Source organism: Gymnodraco acuticeps, unplaced genomic scaffold, assembly GCF_902827175.1.
Source record: "Gymnodraco acuticeps unplaced genomic scaffold, fGymAcu1.1, whole genome shotgun sequence".
Classification (NCBI taxonomy): Eukaryota; Metazoa; Chordata; class Actinopteri; order Perciformes; family Bathydraconidae; genus Gymnodraco; species Gymnodraco acuticeps.
Window position 1 is genome coordinate 8,921,970 of NW_022990590.1, and position 17,832 is coordinate 8,939,801.

Genomic DNA, 17,832 nt, shown 5'->3' on the forward strand with positions numbered 1-17,832 from the left:
CAGAGACAGGAAGCCAAACTGGTCTTCCTCTTTCCACCGCCTCAGCCCTGTTCACATACCCAGTGAGCTGAGAGCCATTCCTCTGATAGATACACCCCCACCCCCTCCTCTTCCTGCTGCTGCTCCTCCACCCAGGAGAAGAGCCTCTCGCCTGCCTGTGTTTCCTGCCAGAGGAGCAGGTCAGTTTCTCAATAGACATACTGTTGAAGGGGGGCGTCCATCACTGAAAAACTCAAACGTTGGATTTAATTAAATGTGTTATGTCAACAGATTTCACATTGTATCAGGTTAGTTGAAAGCAATAATATTAAGTTTATATAAAAAATAGTAGGTTCAACTTAATTTGACTGCTTTCAACTAACCTAATACAGTTGTGTGAAATCTGTTGACATAATACATTTAATTTAAGTCAACATTTCAGTAATCTTTTCTGGGGACCCCTGCTGTTACCAGGTCGTTTAAGTGTCTGATGGATGTTCATTTTTAAAACACCTGCATGTTTGCATTACTTATGTGACCGTCTATGTTTCTTGTAGATATTGTATTGCTATTTGTACTGCACTGTTAGTGTACAGTTGTATTATTATGCTGCTGTTTTTATTGTATTTTTGTAATATGGCACAACAATTTCCTTCGGGATGAATAAAGTTCTATCCTATCTTATCTTAACTTAAAATGTCTCCTCTAACCTAGAGTACTGTGGAAATGTAAAGTTGTGCCGTTAATCTCAGCAGACAGGGTGCTGGTGAATGGATGTCTACTCCACTCAGCCAAAAGTCAAGTTGAGACCTTTTTGAAAACAATTGACCGTCTTAAGCTTGGCTCCGCCCCTTCACCAACCCCTGCTGCTCCTAAGAAAACCCCCGCAGGGGCTCGCAAGAAGGGCTCTACAGCGGAGGCCAACATGTTGCCCCCGTTGGTCCCGACCCCTCCAACAGCCAGACTAAAGGGGAACTCAACCTGGGACGCTGTAAAACACCGTCAGTGCAGATGAATTCATCCATATACACCTGAACTAGTTTAGAACAAGCTGTGAACTTCATACAGAGGTATAATCATGGTCCTTCGTGCATTCAGCAGAAAATAAATAGTTTGAAATGAAGCATTAAGTGATTCGTTTGTCTCAGATTTCCCTGTATTTGTCCCTCCTAAGCCACTGTTGTGTCGCAGTGAGAATAACTATATTAATGTATAAATACCTTTTCAAAAATTACAACATAAATAAATACAATTATTTAACGTAATTCTACATTTACATTCACTTACAGATATTTCTTTCTTTCTTGAATGGTAATGATGTGGGTGGTCTGAATGTAAAGGAGAAATAAATATATTTATCTATTCATGTCTTGTTTTATTTTCAACTATTGTTATTATTATATATTTCTTTTATTTATGTATTTATCCACTTATTTTTGTTATACAACTACTGTACACACTGTGGTTTATCAACCATTAAACACAGCCACTGTAGGAAAGGATTCATTTAGAGAGAAAAGCAAATGAATGAGAATCAGCAAAAGGGTTGCACACAGAGAGAATGAGCGGCTCCAGCAGAATGTGAAGACACACACCGAGCAGTTTATGTGGAAACAATCTGCCCAACCTGCCCATGGCTATTGTTCCCAAGCAAGAACTATTACCACTAATAACGGCTTTTCACATACGAGGATGAAAAGGCGAACTCACTGTGAGGGATTTCATTTGCAGATTATATTGTTGTGTATAATGCCGGAGCAAATATCTTGTATAATGATATTTGAACGGTCCAATAACAATAACATTGCAAATGCAGTCTTCTAAAGCTCAAGCACAAGGTGCTGAGTTCATAGCGCACCAACAGTGAAACCTGAGAGGAAGACTGTTTTTATTAAAGCTTCCATCATCTCAAATATTGTGTTTTTTATTCTCTCATTAACTGGGAAACATTGGAACAACCCTCATAATGCCCAACCTTTGAATAAAGAAAAATATACAAAACTAATACATCACAACGGAACGGAAACACTAAAAAGTGATGCACACAGATGGGACCGGAGCACCTGTTGACATTCAGGGATAGCTAACCTAGCTAAACTAGATTATCAGATCGGAAGGAAAAAAACGATCACATTGTTAAAATAAGCCAATAAAACTTCAATTTGAGATACGTTCCCAGTGACAGTGGGCCATTGTATCATCATATAATCCCCGGACATCAAACCCTCTGGTCTCAGCTGTGACCCCTAACAGCCACCATAGGTTAGAGCTAAAACCAGACCATCATATAATGGCATAAAGCTGCAACAATAACTTATTTATTATCATCTTGTTTAGCCGTTTGTTTTTTTATAACATGTTTAGAAACTGCTATTTATATTATATATTTAGGCCTAATCCACAACTACTTGCTGCCAGCTAGAGTAAAGAGGTAAGGGACTTGCTAGTTGTTGGCATGGTGGAGAATTGAACAGTTAAAGACTGATATATTTCCCTCTGGTATTGGTGGAGACCAAAACAGAGCTAAAAGGAGTTTTTAAATTGAATACAAATATGCCTCCAAATAAAAAATGTTGTCTCATTGTGGCTTCACAAGTGAATAGCAACCTTTATATATACAGTCTATGATAGCAACACAAGCTATTTGCTTTAGAAGATCATATTTCAGTCTAGTGCCAACAGCTTGTTCTGCTGCCCCCATGTGGCCAAACATCTATTTACACAGCTTTAATTACTTTCTCTTTAAAATGGCAGCACTAGCAGTACACATTTTCTATATGCTTTAAACATTTAACCAACCGTGCCGACAATAACAAATATAGGTCACGTGTTGCCTAGAGGAAAAACTGTACTTTGGTAAATGACATGACAATAACATGTTGGAGTATGCTTGTAATAAAGATGTACAGCTCTGGAAAAAAATCCAAATTGTTCTTAAATCTCAATCTCTACCTGTATGGCAGCCATTCCATTCCAGTGTCTGTTGAATTCCAACACAGAGAAATGTGGTCAGTAGTTTATAGAATTTAAACGAAAATCTCCATTTGGTTGTTACACCAGCAAACTTCAAACACTTAAACAACATTTAATGTTAATTAGCGCTTGCCTTTTATAAGGCATCAAGATGAATAACAGGAAGTGTTATGAGAGTCAACCGTTAAAACAAATCTGAACTTGTATGTTTATTATACCATAGGACGCAAATAACTAAGCCAAGAAACTCAGAAAGATAAATTACTTTTCTCTCAAAGTGAATTTATTTTTGTTTAAGTGTTTTAAACGTGTGTAAATCAGCAGCTATATATACATATCAACAAAGAAGAGACGGTTGTATCTGTGCAGCTCAAAGTGTCTCATCTCTTCATCTGCAGCCCTGTCAGCTGGGGGCGTTCAGGATGATAAACCAGGGTTGTATTCCCGATACTCCGGGGGTTTGCTGCACCAGCAGGTTAGTATGCTGGCTTCCTAACATCACTTGGCTCGAGACGTTGTGAGGAACCTCTTCACGGTTCGAAGGCCTCTCCTGCTGCGAGGAGCGCTCCCCGGGGATGGGGATGGTCTTTAACTCCTCCACAAAAGGAGTTGGGTCCTCCAGCACCTCATCAAACACCAGCCTCATCAGGTCATCCACGTAATCTGTAAAACAATTCATTCAAATGAGTTACCTGCTTTTCAATTATAATCTTCTGAATCTGTCTTCCTTGTACGTATTTGTGAGGTGATCAATCAAAATCCCTTAGACCCCAAACACATTTTGAGTTAGTTATTTTGCGAGCGGGCTAACAGGCTTAATATTTTGGATGCATAGTACCCCTAAAACAATGCTGTTTGTACTCGGATGAGGGAAAGTCGGAGAGTGTGTGCTTGTGCTGTGTGTATTTTCAAGGAAGCGCACGCGTCACACACCGCCTGTGGTAATGCCTCTGCAGTTATGTTGCTCCAATCACTGCCCATCATCGTACATTTACAAACTTCAACGCTATATTCATTATCTGAATATTTCAATACAGTGAAACCTAGACTTTTCTAGAATTTTTATTTTTGCGAAAAACCCTCTGTCCCGGCCCCTGCCATGTTACTATCAGCCTGTCGGGGGGCGTATTTCAGAGTGAAAGGAGACGGCGATCGCTGAAGTTGAAGTTCATATTCTGAAAGGCAAGACTTTGTTCCACACCATGCTCACAAACCTATAGAACACACTACAGGAAAAGAAAACCCCCAAAAAGGAGAATAGGGCCTCTTTAAATAAAGCGATGTTAGGACTCACTGTGTGTTGGCTCTGTTTTCACTGGCTTGGTGATGCATTCACCCTTGAAGTCCTCGAGGATCACGACCTTGTAGACCACTTCACGGTTTGCATTTTCATTAAAATGCATGACTGCTAAGTACAACCTGCAAAATAGAATAGCAAATTAGGATGAACAACAATTTGATTTTGTTGTTGCAATTTTTAGCCACTAATAGTTTGTTACCTGCACAACATCTCCATGAAAGGGAGAACCCCATTCTTCGGCACGAAGCGCTGGATGAGTCTGTGGAAGGCCTCCAGAGATGCAGTCTGGTTGTGATGACTCAGCTTCTCTACATCCCCCACTACTGTCTTGTTAACGAGGACTTTTTCCAATTTGTTGAGTGCAATTGAACCTTAGATTAAAAAGACAATCCATACAAATCAGTCCATACAAAGACCAATCAGTATTTCAAAAGAGATACTTGAAATGATTCTTGTGGGTGTTCTTTTTGGAGTCATATTACGAATACATACCTGGTTTGACATATTTACTTTCATCCCGGGACACTTTGACAGGATGCTCACACTTGGGGAAGATGGGGTCTTTGTGCACGTGTACATTTTGCACATGGTTCACCAGTGAAGTCCACTTGGCCACCTTCTCGTGCCCTGAAGTTGAGGACACTGCGGTCCAGTAGACGTGGTTCTTGATGCTGCGCAGCCAGTTCTTCAGCACCCCACAGTCCTTGCTCTGCGACAGTTTTTTAAGTTTCACGGATAAATCTGCAAGAATGTACAGATGTGTTAAATGAATATACAATGACAAAACGCACCGTGTATTTGATGAGGTATACAGTGATAAACATTCACCTTTCTCAAAGTGCCACACGTCGTAGAACTGTGTGATGTTGCGTTCGCTCAGAAACTTCTGGATCTGTGGACGGCGGTCTGTCACGATGTACTCCACTGGCAAACAGTTAGACTCCAGAACATTCAGGCAGCGCTTCAGCCCCTCCTTCTCCATGTGGATCCTACCTCCTACTTCATTGCTCTGGTGGCAAAAATAAATAGGGCTGTCAATGTTAACGTGTTAACACATGCAATTCATCCGGAAACAGTTACACGTTTAGAAAAATGAACGCAAATTAATAACATAACTAAGTTTGAGTCCTTCCGTAATTCCACAGGGATTTTCACAAGATTCAAGGCTTTATTGTCATGTGCACATTAGCTACAGTGTAGATATGGCAATGAAAAATCTAAGTCACATGCTCCTCCAACAGTGCAACAAAATGAAAACTATGAATTGCATGTCCGTGAGAAGGCAAACAAAAGTGGAGTAATTGGCACAAGATACAGTTGCAAGAAAAAGTATGTGAACCCTTTGGATTCTCCACACATAGCGTTGTGTGTTCCTTCCAAACAACTCAACTTTGGTTTCATCTGTCCACAGAATATGTTGCCAGTAGTGCTGTGGAACATCCAGGTGCTCTTTTGCAAACTTCAAACGTGCAGCAATGTTTGTTCTGGACAGCAGTGGCTTCCTCCGTGGTGTCCTCCCATGAACTCCATTCTTGTTCAGTGTTTTACGTATCGTAGATTCGTCAACAGAGATGTTAGCATGTGCCAGAGATTTCTTTAAAGGTCACATGTCATGCTTTTCCGGTTATTACCCGTCCCCTTGTGTGTTATGAAGGTTTTTATGCATGTAAACGGTGTGCAGAGTCAAAACCCTCAAAGTACACCATGTAGCGAGTAAAACTCTAACACAGAAAATACCTCCCCAAAACGCCTCGTTGGTGAAACGTCATCATCCATTTGATTCTTCCGGGGACATCTGATGTCATGTCGTACCCGGAACGAAATGGACCAATCCGTGGAGCCGTTACGTTACGTCCGCGGAGCCTTTACGTTAAGCCCCCGCTGATTGGTCCAAATTGACCAATCCACGGACTTCCTCACACACTCAGTGCATGCAGCTCTGCTGATCTCTCCTCCCGGGCTGCAGGCTGATAACAGACAGTTGGGATCGCGGCGAAATTCTCTCTGCAGACCCATTCTCACAGCGTTTATCGACCTTTTTCTTACTCAATATCAAGCCACACTTATTGTTTTTACTTCGGCTGTGACTTTGTGTGTGCTCAGGGTGAGTTTCGCTGTGTATCGCTAAACAAGGAAATCATACCTCCACGGAGCTTAGCGCGAGGGGGGGGGCAAGAGCTGCAACGAGCCGTTTAGTGGAGAGAGTGAATACACGTAGTTTACAGAGATGCTGTATGCGAAACAATGTGAGTTTGGAAAATTGCACAGTATAAATCTATTCTAGTAGACCTCAACAATGGAATTATGGTCAGTGGAAATGGCCATGACATGTGACCTTTAAGTCTCTAGCTGACACTCTAGGATTCTTCTTCACCTCATTGAGCATTCTGCGCTGTGCTCTTGCAGTCATCTTTACAGGACGGCCACTCCTAGGGAGAGTAGCAACAGTGCTGAACTTTCTCCATGTATAGACAATGTGTCTTACATGAACATCAAGGCTTTTAGAGATACTTTTGTAACCCTTTCCAGCTTTATGCAAGTCAACAATTCTTAATGGTAGGTCTTCTGAGAGCTCTTTGGTACGAGGCATGGTTCACATCTGGCAATGCTTCTTAAGAATAGCACATTCAAAACTGGTATGTATTTCTTATAGGGCAGGGCAGCTTTAACCAACACCTCCAATCTCGTCTCATTGATTGGACTCCAGGTTGGCTGACTCCTGACTCCAATTAGCTCTTGAAGAAGTCTTTAGCCTAGGGGTTCACATACTTTTTCCACCCTGCACTGTGAATGTTTACATGGTGTGTTCAATAAAAACATATAATTGTTTGTGTGGTATTAGTTTAAGCAGACTGTGTTTGTCTATTGCTGTGACAGATGAAGATCAGAACACATTTTATGACCAACTTATGCAGAAATCCAGGTCATTCCAAAGGGTTCACATACTTTTTCTTGCAACTGTACATGTATACACTGACTGGAGTACATTGTGAGGCTACATACACTTAAAGGGGCCCTATTCTGCTCACTTTCAGGTTATATCAGTATGTAGTGTCTCTACTGTGACATGTCTCCATGCTTTAATGTTCACAAAGCTCTTTATTTCTCTCATACGGCCTGTGCTGCAGCACCTCTTTTCACCCTCTGTCTGAAACCAGAGCCCAGTCTGCTCTGATTGGTTAGCTGGCCGGCTCTGTGGTGATTGGGCAACTGTCAGAGATGACCCGCCTCTTCGCCTATCACGTACAATGTGTTTGAGCGCTAGACAATAGCAGCACGCGTGTGACATAGTGATGTCACTATGTTACAGAAGTGAACAAAGGAGTCCGAATGTAGCCTTTACAGACCATTTACATACACAAAAACCTATAGTACACTACAGGAAAGGGAAAACCACAAAAAGGAGAATAGGGCCTCGTGAAATAAGCATTAAAAGAAAAATGCAGAAAATTGTAACACACCTGAACGAGCTGCAGGTCCACAATGCGGTTGCTCTCCAGGTGCATCAGAGTGTAGCTGCCATACTTTTTCCCTGAAAACAACACGACAGACAATGGTAAGACTTTTAACATCATTTAATGTACAAGTTGTTTGCTTTATTTTAAACAGACCCGTCAGGTCTTTTTGGTCAGAGTATTGGCTTACCCGTTGTTTGCATATCTCCACCAACTGCGACCTTTCCACCCTGGTGTAGCTTCTGCAGGAGATTGTGCTGATCCACCTTCCACTTGTAGACAACAGCAGGCTCCAAGAAACTCCTAGCATGCTTCCTGAAGGTGTCATATGGAAAAATCTGGAGATGCATGGCCTTGCATATCTACGAAAAACATGAGAAAAAGTTGTAAAAAAGGTGCCCTGATTGAAATGTTCACATGCTAAAGGTGGCATTAGCAATACCTTTTCCAGTTGGGAGAAGCATGACCCGGTGAAATATGTGGCTGCTGAGATCTGGAGGTTTCCAACGGGGGTGCTCCCGACCACAGGCTGGCTCTGCCACCGTCTGGAGTAAGTACAGTTCTGGCAGAGCTGGGTGAATGCCACGAACGTCCCCATCCGTCGCCGCAGGACTTCACAGCTCCTCTTACATACAGGACAGGTGTCGAACAGCTCTTTGAGGCAACTCTCGAAAACGATGTACTTGCAGTCGCTGTACGTGGGCCTAACACCAAACAGAAGAAATGAAGACGTTGGCTTAATATTTACAATATTGCTGTGCAAATACCTCCTAGGAATATTTCACTAAAATATTCAAACTTACGGCGTTTCGGATCCCTCTGTAACGACAGAGCCAACAGGGCTGTACATTGCTTCCTTAGGCTCCCTCTTGACTTCTCTGGTAGGGTCCCATACATCCTCTTCCTCCTCCTCTTCTTCCTGCTCCATATCGTACTCCAACTCAAGACGAGGCCTCTTTCTTGGCCTCAAACCTGGTGTCTCTATAGATGTCGAGGGCAAATGGAAATCTGGGTGACTGGAAAACGTTTCGTTGTCAACTCTGAGAGAGGACTCTGTTGTCTGGCTGCCTGTGAATGAAAGGGAAAAGACACAAATATGTCACTGCTATAACATTGCTTCATGTTATTTCTGCTGGACCTTTTTTAAATCTCAAGTGCACTGAATATCAACGTATGACGCACATATAACTAACTTGTTTTACAGGTACTGCATCTCAAACACAAAAACCAAGTTACATACCTTTGCTTCTCACGTGCCTGTGCTTCAGAGTTCCCCAGGCCAGCTGTGTGCCGACCGTCACCTTTTTTGGAAGTATCAAAACCCTCGTGCCCACTGACATGGTTTGTGGAGCGTCAGTCTGGCATCCTACATCATGGAATCTGGCTAAAGGTGCGATGATCTGATTTTATTAAAAGAAAGGGCAATTAGATACATCAAGTTAATTTTACATCTGATGAACATTCAGAAACTAAAAAGCACATTAAGCTTGTGTTGCACAAACACGGCCCAGTCTTACATCAAGAACAACTACACTGCTTGTTAGAGCCAGTCTTTTGTTTTTATAAAAGAAGGCCAAAATGTCCCCTATTCGTGACCTCTGTAGTCAAGACACTATAAAAGACTACAATTCCCACGGTGCCAGCCTCTGAAGAGACACAGAGATGGGAAACCTGTGCAAAAGATGCCGTCGAGACACCGTTTTTAACCGCTAAGGTATATTAGCTTACACAAAGTAAAAGAAAGAAAGAAGTCTAAGTTGTTTGAGTTTTGACTCTTGTTTTGATTTGTTTGACTATTCTAAATGGCTATTTTCTTTGATGAAAGTATGTGAAAAGTGTATTATTTAATTTAGATTAAACGTGATTTGCATAGCATCAAGACATCATCAGAAGCCAAACAAGTCATCACAACAAATGAAGGAACGATCACACGTCAAAACTGTCTGTTGAAGGCGACTTGATAGAAAAAAAGGAAGGAAGTAGTGACACTGTTGTATATGCAACGTTATAGTGAACCTAATTTTAACATGGCAACAAGTAAAAGGACATCCAAGTTGCTGACCTGATTTTGGTCAGAAAAGTAAAGATTCTATGAAATTAGAACAGTTAATGATTGCATTTATAAAAGCTCCGGTGTGCAAGATTAACTGATGATATTCAAATGTGTTAGAGTGGTAGGCGTGGACTTTGAGGACCCATTGCTGACTTACCAGGAAATAAACATTTTGATTGTTTTGCCTCATGTTCCCACTCATCTGTTGGTTTAAATAACTCCATAGGAACACTTTGCTGCACATTCAGTGCGTGTGTGACGCTGTGATTGAGAAGCCTAACTCAAGAAAGTTACAGTAAGGACAAGAGACTGAGAAAGTAGACGTGTACGCCTGTTCAAAACAGTACCTCATTAACTCTTTAGTGTTCTTGTTGTCAGTTTAACATTTGTGTATGGCTATTTATCTGATGCCAAGTTGATTTAAGACCTGTTTATACCTTCATGCGGCCTATAAGTGAAACACGTTGTTTACACACAGCTTGAAAGCAGCTAGCAGCAAGTTGTGATCTGCAGCGATCATGATGTATATTAAAGACTACACCTGTTTGCCTTTCATGACAATGATACACATGACTACACTGTGCAGCACACATATATCCAGATAACCCCCTGCAGTTTGCCTACAGAGCAAACAGGTCCACAGACGACGCCATAGCCCTCAACATCCACACTGCCCTCTCACACCTGGACCAGAGGAACACATATGTGAGAATGCTGTTCATTGATTACAGTTCAGCCTTCAATACCATTGCGCCCTCCAAGCTGGTCATCAAGCTCAAATCAAATCAAATCAAATCAAGTTTTATTTATATAGCACATTTATAAACGATTTTTGGTCGACCCAAAGTGCTGTACATATAATAAAATTAGCCTACAGTAGACACTTTACAGCAAATACAACAACACAGATTGTTCAGAATATCAGTATGAGAAAAAGACCTCAGGCTCAACAGCGCCCTCTGTGTCTGGATCCTGAACTTCCTGATGGGCAGACCTCAGGCAGTGCGGGTGGGAAACATCACATCCTCCACCCTGATCCTCAACACCGGAGCCCCTCAAGGCTGCGTGCTCAGCCCTCTCCTCTACTCCCTGTTCACTCACGACTGCGTGGCCACACACAGCTCCAACACCATCGTGAAGTTTGCTGACGACACGACCGCCATCGGCCAGATCACAGACGGCGACGAGTCGGCGTACAGAGAGGAGGTCGAAAACCTGACATCTTGGTGCCAGGATAACAACCTCCATCTCAACGTCAGCAAAACAAAGGAGCTGATTGTGGATTACAGGAAGCAGCAGAGAGAGGGACACGCCCCCATCGCCATCAATGGGACTACGGTGGAGAGAGTCAGCAGCTTAAGGTTCCTCTGTGTCCACATCACTGAGGACCTGACATGGACTCTTCACACCACCACCATCACCAAGAAAGCTCGACAGCGGCTCTTCTTCCTCCGCAGGCTGAGGAGGTTCAACATGGACTATTTTTCTTTTTGTATTCACTATTTACTCGCACTATGTTTTTCTGTTTTATTGTGTTGCACTGTTGGAGGAACCAACCCAGTCTCACAAAAAAACGTGTAATAACTACGTTGGTCCACAACGTAGGACGTAGTATTTCTACAAAAACGGCTCTGAATTTGTAAGATCCCTACGTTTTTTTCACCATTCATTCCAATGGCTGGCGTCTACAGTATGTCACGTGATCTTCAAATTTCTCCCTTCAGAAAAAAGAAACATGGCCGAACTTCGTTTTATTCTCGGTGTGAAATGCCTATTTTAAAGTTAGTTTGGCCATTAAAATGCGTTTTGATGTCATTTGATGCGAGAAATATGAGTTTTTATTTCAGATTATGTGTGCAGTGGATGCACATGATCTTTAGTTTGCTAGTTATTACGAAGATTACTTCGGGAAATTGTGTCTATACAACGTTTTCATTGTCACCAAGGTGGTTGCTAGGGATGCTGCTATCGATATTATTTCTGTTATACGTTATTTTCCCCTGTGCAATTCTCCATTTACTCAACAATAACACATAATTATCCTTGTGTTTATTTATTTAACTGTCCTGAGAGTGGAGGTCTGCAGGCACAGGCAGGCTCCCATGGTCAGGACCGAGGGTCGGAGCAGCTAATTTGCTTTACAGAATATTACACCCGGAAGTAAGTATTCTCTCCGCTTCGCTTGACAAACCCGTTCTTATTATACATCCATGGACAAACCCCGTGATAGTCCTCAAGCTCTGTGATTGGAGAGTGTGCCGAGTGTCAAACAGCACTTGAAATGGGATGGAACCACGGCAGACTGTCCAAAACTGGATTTGAACGGGTCCACCCCGTCCCCAGAACTACACATGCTGGCTATTGTGTTTCGCAACCTTCGCAACATGCTCTATGGCACTCCTCTACTGGGAGTTGTAGTTTTAAAAGACGTTTTCGTATTTCCCATAATAAGAAGTGGCCAGTATTAAACTGTGTACATCCCTGGAGGTTTAGGGGATAGGAAACACTCAAATGTAAAACATATAATTAATAAATGGGTGAAAATTGCTTGTGTCCATAATGGGCAGCATTACCCACATGCCAGCTAAGGTCAGAAGAGCTTTATTTAACAGCTGGTCTTATGTTTGTGACCCCTCCTGTTGTTTATTGATGAGCCTGAAACATGCACTTGTCAAGGTTCAGAGGCACATTTTGCAAATATGGCAGTAGCCATCGATCATCTTAAGATAAGATATACTTTATTGATCCCAAGTTGGAAAAATGTGCATTACATCAGCATGTGTAACAGTTGTAAATATGCAGTGGTGTTTATTTGTAAATCATTTAGTATAATCACACAAATTCTGTGTTTTATATTTAATAATTCTGTGTTCTATATTTATTGATTGTTCAATACCTGACAAGGCCGGAGATGAAAAACTTTGGTCGCAGATTCCTCAACAGTGCATTACAAGACATCTGATCAATATGTGTGTATACCTCCACCATTAAACTGTCGTATTCTGCACATTTCTTATACTATCTACATACATCTTATATAAGAGTATAATACATATGTATAATATCAGTTAAAATAAGTGCTTCAACATAGTTAACATTGCTGGAGGTATACACAAAGTGTTTCATTCATTGCATAACTACACCGTTTGTGTATATGATATGTCAATAAACCTTAGAAAATCTTGAAATCTTGAAAGGGATGTGCAAAATATTCATTATATACAGTCTTTAATTAACTATTAGTAGAGAATAACGAGTAATGAATATACTTTATAGGGATCCTATTAATATCTAATAATAAAAATAATGAAATTCAATAACATGCTTTAACCACTAGGTGTCCCTTTATATCAGCTGTGCACCTTTATGGTGTAAATACAGCCTATTTACCAATTGGATCAAATATAAAAGTCAGCCGAATTAGTGTTGATACTGCAAGGAGACGTATTGTGTGAAAAGAAATGTAAGATGTTGTTTAATGGCTGATATATTTATGATCCACGTCACGTTTTCAGTTCCTCATGTTTGTCTAGAAGTCTTCTCATCAGGGCTCTATAAATACAGAACTACGGCAGATATGTAATATTGAATGCAGCCAAACCGTGTATTACAATGCCGTTATGTGATGACTTCCAAAGAGAAAAGCAAGCACACTCGGAATAAAGTGTTTTCGGTCTGTTTCCGGTATTTGTTTATGACGATGTGCTGTGAGATGTGAGACTGGAATTGCACAGGGGAAAATAACGTATCTATGCCACAATTTTAGATGCGGATTTTGTTAAACTAATACGTTTGCTCTGTGGACCAACACTATACATTGACGAGGAAGGGGGTAGCAATAAAGATTACACCATTAAACTGTTACACAACATAACAGAAATAATATTGATAGCAGCATCCCTAGCAACCACCTTGGTGACAATGAAAACGTTGTATAGACACAATTTCCTGAAGTAATCTTCGTAATAACTAGCAAACTAAAGATCATGTGCATCCACTGCACACATAATCTGAAATAACAACTCATATTTCTCGCATCAAATGACATCAAAACGCATTTTAATGGCCAAACTAACTTTAAAATAGGCATTTTACACCGAGAATAAAACGAAGTTCGGCCATGTTTTGTTTTTTCTGCAGGGAGAAATGTGAAGATCACGTGACATAGACGCCAGCCATTGGAATGAATGGTGAAAAAAAACGTAGGGATCTTACAATTTCAGAGGCGTTTTTGTAGAAATATTACGTCCTACGTTGTGGACCAACGTAGGTATTACACGTTTTTTTACGAGACTGGGTTGGAGGAACCTGTGACCTAAGATTTTCATTGTCATAACTACACTGTAGCTATGTTCGTATAACCAATAAAAGCCTTGAACCTTGAACAAAATATTCTTCTTTTACTTTTATACTTTCAGCTTTGTATTCCCTGACCCTAGATGTTATGTCTACTTGTTGTGTTGCCTTCCCTATTGTAAGAGCCATTTAGGCACATTATTTTATGGTAATGAATTATGGTTTTGTGAGCCAATTGAATATTCTTTAATTTAACTTAAATGAGCTGAATAACTATGAATTATTATTATACTGTTTTTGTTACGTTTTATCTTGCTTATGGACAGCTCTAGTTTATGTTTTGTTATTATTTATAGAAAGCAATCGTAGGGGCGTGCTCAGGTATAAATGACGTTGCCAGCATGACACAGCAGGAAGTCTGAGAGGAAGTTGGAAAAAGTGTTTGACCGCACACATCCGTATGACCGAGGGATCTTGTTTGTTTATTTGTTTAAATACCGTGCAAATATTGCACGTCGGCAGTGGGCCGCCAGCTGATCTATTGAACCTCTCAATAAAGCACCTGAATGGAACGAGCAAGTATCTGATTTCTTGAATATACGCGAGTCAATACTCGAACTCGCCTCCTAGACTAAGTGGCCTTTGAACATTAATTTTCTTTTGGACAATTGGCCACTGCACCTATGTCTGTAATGAATATGTCTAGGCTAGCGGTATTGCATATTTGAACTTAATTTGTGCACTGTGTTGATAAATATAAATAGGTTAATAAAATGTGCAATTAACACAACAAAGGTGATGTAACTTATGTAAAGAAGTGGGAAGTAACTAAGACATTTACTCAAGTAGTGTACAATTTTGAGATACTTGTACTTTACTTGAGTATTTCCATTTTACTTTGTACTTCTACCCCACTACAATTCAGAGGTCAATCATGTACTTTTACTTACACTTATTGTATACGTTTAGTTACTTTGCAGACTTTAATTAATGATTTGAAATATAATCAAGTGTTGAATCAGACTTTAGTTCCACCTGGAGTAAATTCACAAGCTACCCTGCAGTCTACAAAGTCATTCAAACTAGCTGCACCTTTACCAGCTTTGAGAACACTTTCATGATCAATCATTATAAAACATATCATATATATTATTCTGAAATGGACCAATCTGCACAATGACTACTTTTACTTTTGATACTTTAAGTATATATTTTTGCTAATACTTTCGTACTTTTACTTGAGTGACATTTTTAATGCAGAACTTTTACTTGTAACAGAGTATTCCTACACTCTGGTACTTTTACTCAAGTACAAGATCTGAGTACTTTTCCCACCTCTGCTTATGTAGGCTATTAAGTATGCAATTTGCAACACACTGAATGCCAACTTTGCCTCCTTATTACACTCACCCCTACTTTAGTGGGAACAATGAGTCTGCGTCTTTGATGCGCAGAGGCGGATGATGCAGGGATCAGAGTCCTGCATTGGGTCGGGTACCCGCTGGTGGTATTTAGCAGCCGCAGCATTTGCCGTCACACAACAGTCGGCCGTTCACGGAAATAACCGATTATGACCGATAAATTATATCATGAAAGTTACGCTACTTATTAAAACGTATGTGGTTAGTTGCCAAAGTGCTTTGTTTTGAACGTTCATCAGTATTATAATCAAAAAGAGAAATATGAACGTTAGTTTTTACTGAAATGATCAAATAAAGTCAACATCTCACAGTCTTTACTGAGCTGTGGGGTTTGTTCAACTTTTAAAAGATGTTTGAATGGTGATATACACAGTGATAGATGTTAAGGACTAACGTTTATAATAAATACATTTGTATTGATTTTAAGATATTTTCATAGTTCATACAATCATACGTATTGGGATCATTTGTATTAATGTGGACCGGAGGGAGAGGGTGACGAGCAGAAGTTTCACTTTCCTTTTTTATTTCAATTCCAACTTTGGTCATGAAGAATATGTTTCTCTGTTGTCCACGTTCATAAAGCATAAAGCAACAGCATCAGAGCACGGTGCAGAGTCTCTAGATGAGTTTACAGTAGCCCCTCGTTCTTATTATACATCCATGTTGTAGTCCGCTGTATAGAAAACTGTAGTTTCCATAGTTTCCCCACAGCAGCAGACGCACATTCATGACGTCCGCTGGCGCATCATAAACACGTCGGATAGTGAAAGTGCAGTCGGATTCTCTAAAGTACCGCAGTCTCTTCTCCTAAGTCCTTTTGAATTCTCCTATCCACTATCCCTTAACCCCGTGACGTTTCACACAGAGGTCAAGGAATAGACGATAGGGATAGACGTTAGGAGCTGATTTTTGGACTATTCGACCGCAACCGAGGAGTCGAGGAGGGGTAATTAGTGAAATGAGAAAGGGCTAGGGAGAACATCCATGGAGGAGAAGCTATCAAAAGTGATCACTGGGTCCTCAAAGTCCACGCCCACCACACGTCTGTGTATCTTACACACCGGTGATAGTATCAACTTGTCTTACGTTAGCAAGTTAGCCAACATACATTGTGTGACATATTTTACTAAGGTGGTGTTGGTCGTATTGGTTGGCTATGAACTATGAAATGAGAACAGAGACTGGGCAGGAACAACAGCACCAGAGTTATTATCAACTCAGCTAACGTTAGCAAGATAGCTAAGCTACAGCTGATAAGAGACCGTATCATAAAAGCTTGTAACAATACACCGACGACACTAGAGCACATTTCAACATGTTGTGAACGGAAAAGAACACCGCCATGTTTATAGAGTTGGTTGAAATAAAGCAGATAAGCACTACAGTTTGAACTTCATAACATTAGCTAGCAAATTAGCTGAGACTAGCACTGTGTTAGCAACTCCACAAATAATATGAAAGATTACTTACAGGTTGTGGCACCGGATTGCCAGGGTCACCAAACAAAGTAGGCACTGCCCCGTATTTCATGTGTAAACGTTGCGAAAATCCGTTTACGAACTGTGTGTGGTTCATGAAGCAGTCGTCGGTGAAATGTTGGGAACACAATGATAGGTTCGGGTTGAACTGTGTGGGAATACTGATGAAAATGAATTGCAGCCATTTCTTCCTCAACTCCTCTTCCTTCGGTAGTCCAAACAAGGGGAGTTTCCGTTCGCAGCGCATGAAACAGCGTCTTCTCGACATGGTGTCGCAGTGTTTAGGAACCACTTGGGTTCTGCTCGGTCCGGTTCTGACGAGCTTGTGCTGGGGAGCAGGCCGAGAGAAGCGTGAGGGGGATGGGGCTATGCAAATGAGTAACATAGTGATGTCACCACTCTATGGAATAACACAAAGGACCATCAACGAGGCGTTTGGGGGGGGGGGGGTTCTGTGCATGATGTGGTTTCTGTAGTGTGCCATCTATACGCCTACTGCCTGAATCTGCTTTATGGTTCACTTTCTTTGGTTAATTTGTTCTTTTTTAATTCAGTAGGTGAACCTATATGTTCATAAAATAGTGTGTGTTAAACTTTAAAAGGAGCATTTTCAGGTCATATTTCATTTGTGCTTTTTTAAGCTGGAGTGTGTGCTCATGTGTTTCAGTGTTGGTGCATATGCTGCTGCCTGAATATGCTGAGTGAAGGGCAGGTTTTCCTATCAATAAAATCATTTTTTATACTAAATACCTTGGTTTCTAAGGTTATATTGTTCTGTTATCTTGCAAAATATATTAATTTGTTCTCTTGTATTTATTTGCATTGTATCTGATATTGAGGTAATCCAAAAGTAATGGAAAGTAATCAGGTATCA

General features: G+C 40.8%; 1 protein-coding gene across 1 annotated transcript; it reads right to left on the minus strand.

Annotated features, from left to right (window-relative positions):
- Nucleotides 1-1,887: 1,887 nt before the first annotated feature.
- Nucleotides 1,888-17,321, minus strand: LOC117554169. The gene is made up of 11 exons (XM_034228445.1): nt 16,951-17,321; nt 8,948-9,107; nt 8,511-8,775; nt 8,150-8,411; nt 7,898-8,069; nt 7,714-7,784; nt 5,081-5,261; nt 4,745-4,993; nt 4,452-4,623; nt 4,247-4,371; nt 1,888-3,615 (listed from the first exon to the last, which is right to left on the minus strand). The coding sequence occupies exons 1-11, from the start codon at nt 17,224-17,226 to the stop codon at nt 3,356-3,358; spliced, it is 2,193 nt and encodes a 730-aa protein (XP_034084336.1). The 5' UTR covers nt 17,227-17,321; the 3' UTR covers nt 1,888-3,355.
- Nucleotides 17,322-17,832: the final 511 nt, after the last annotated feature.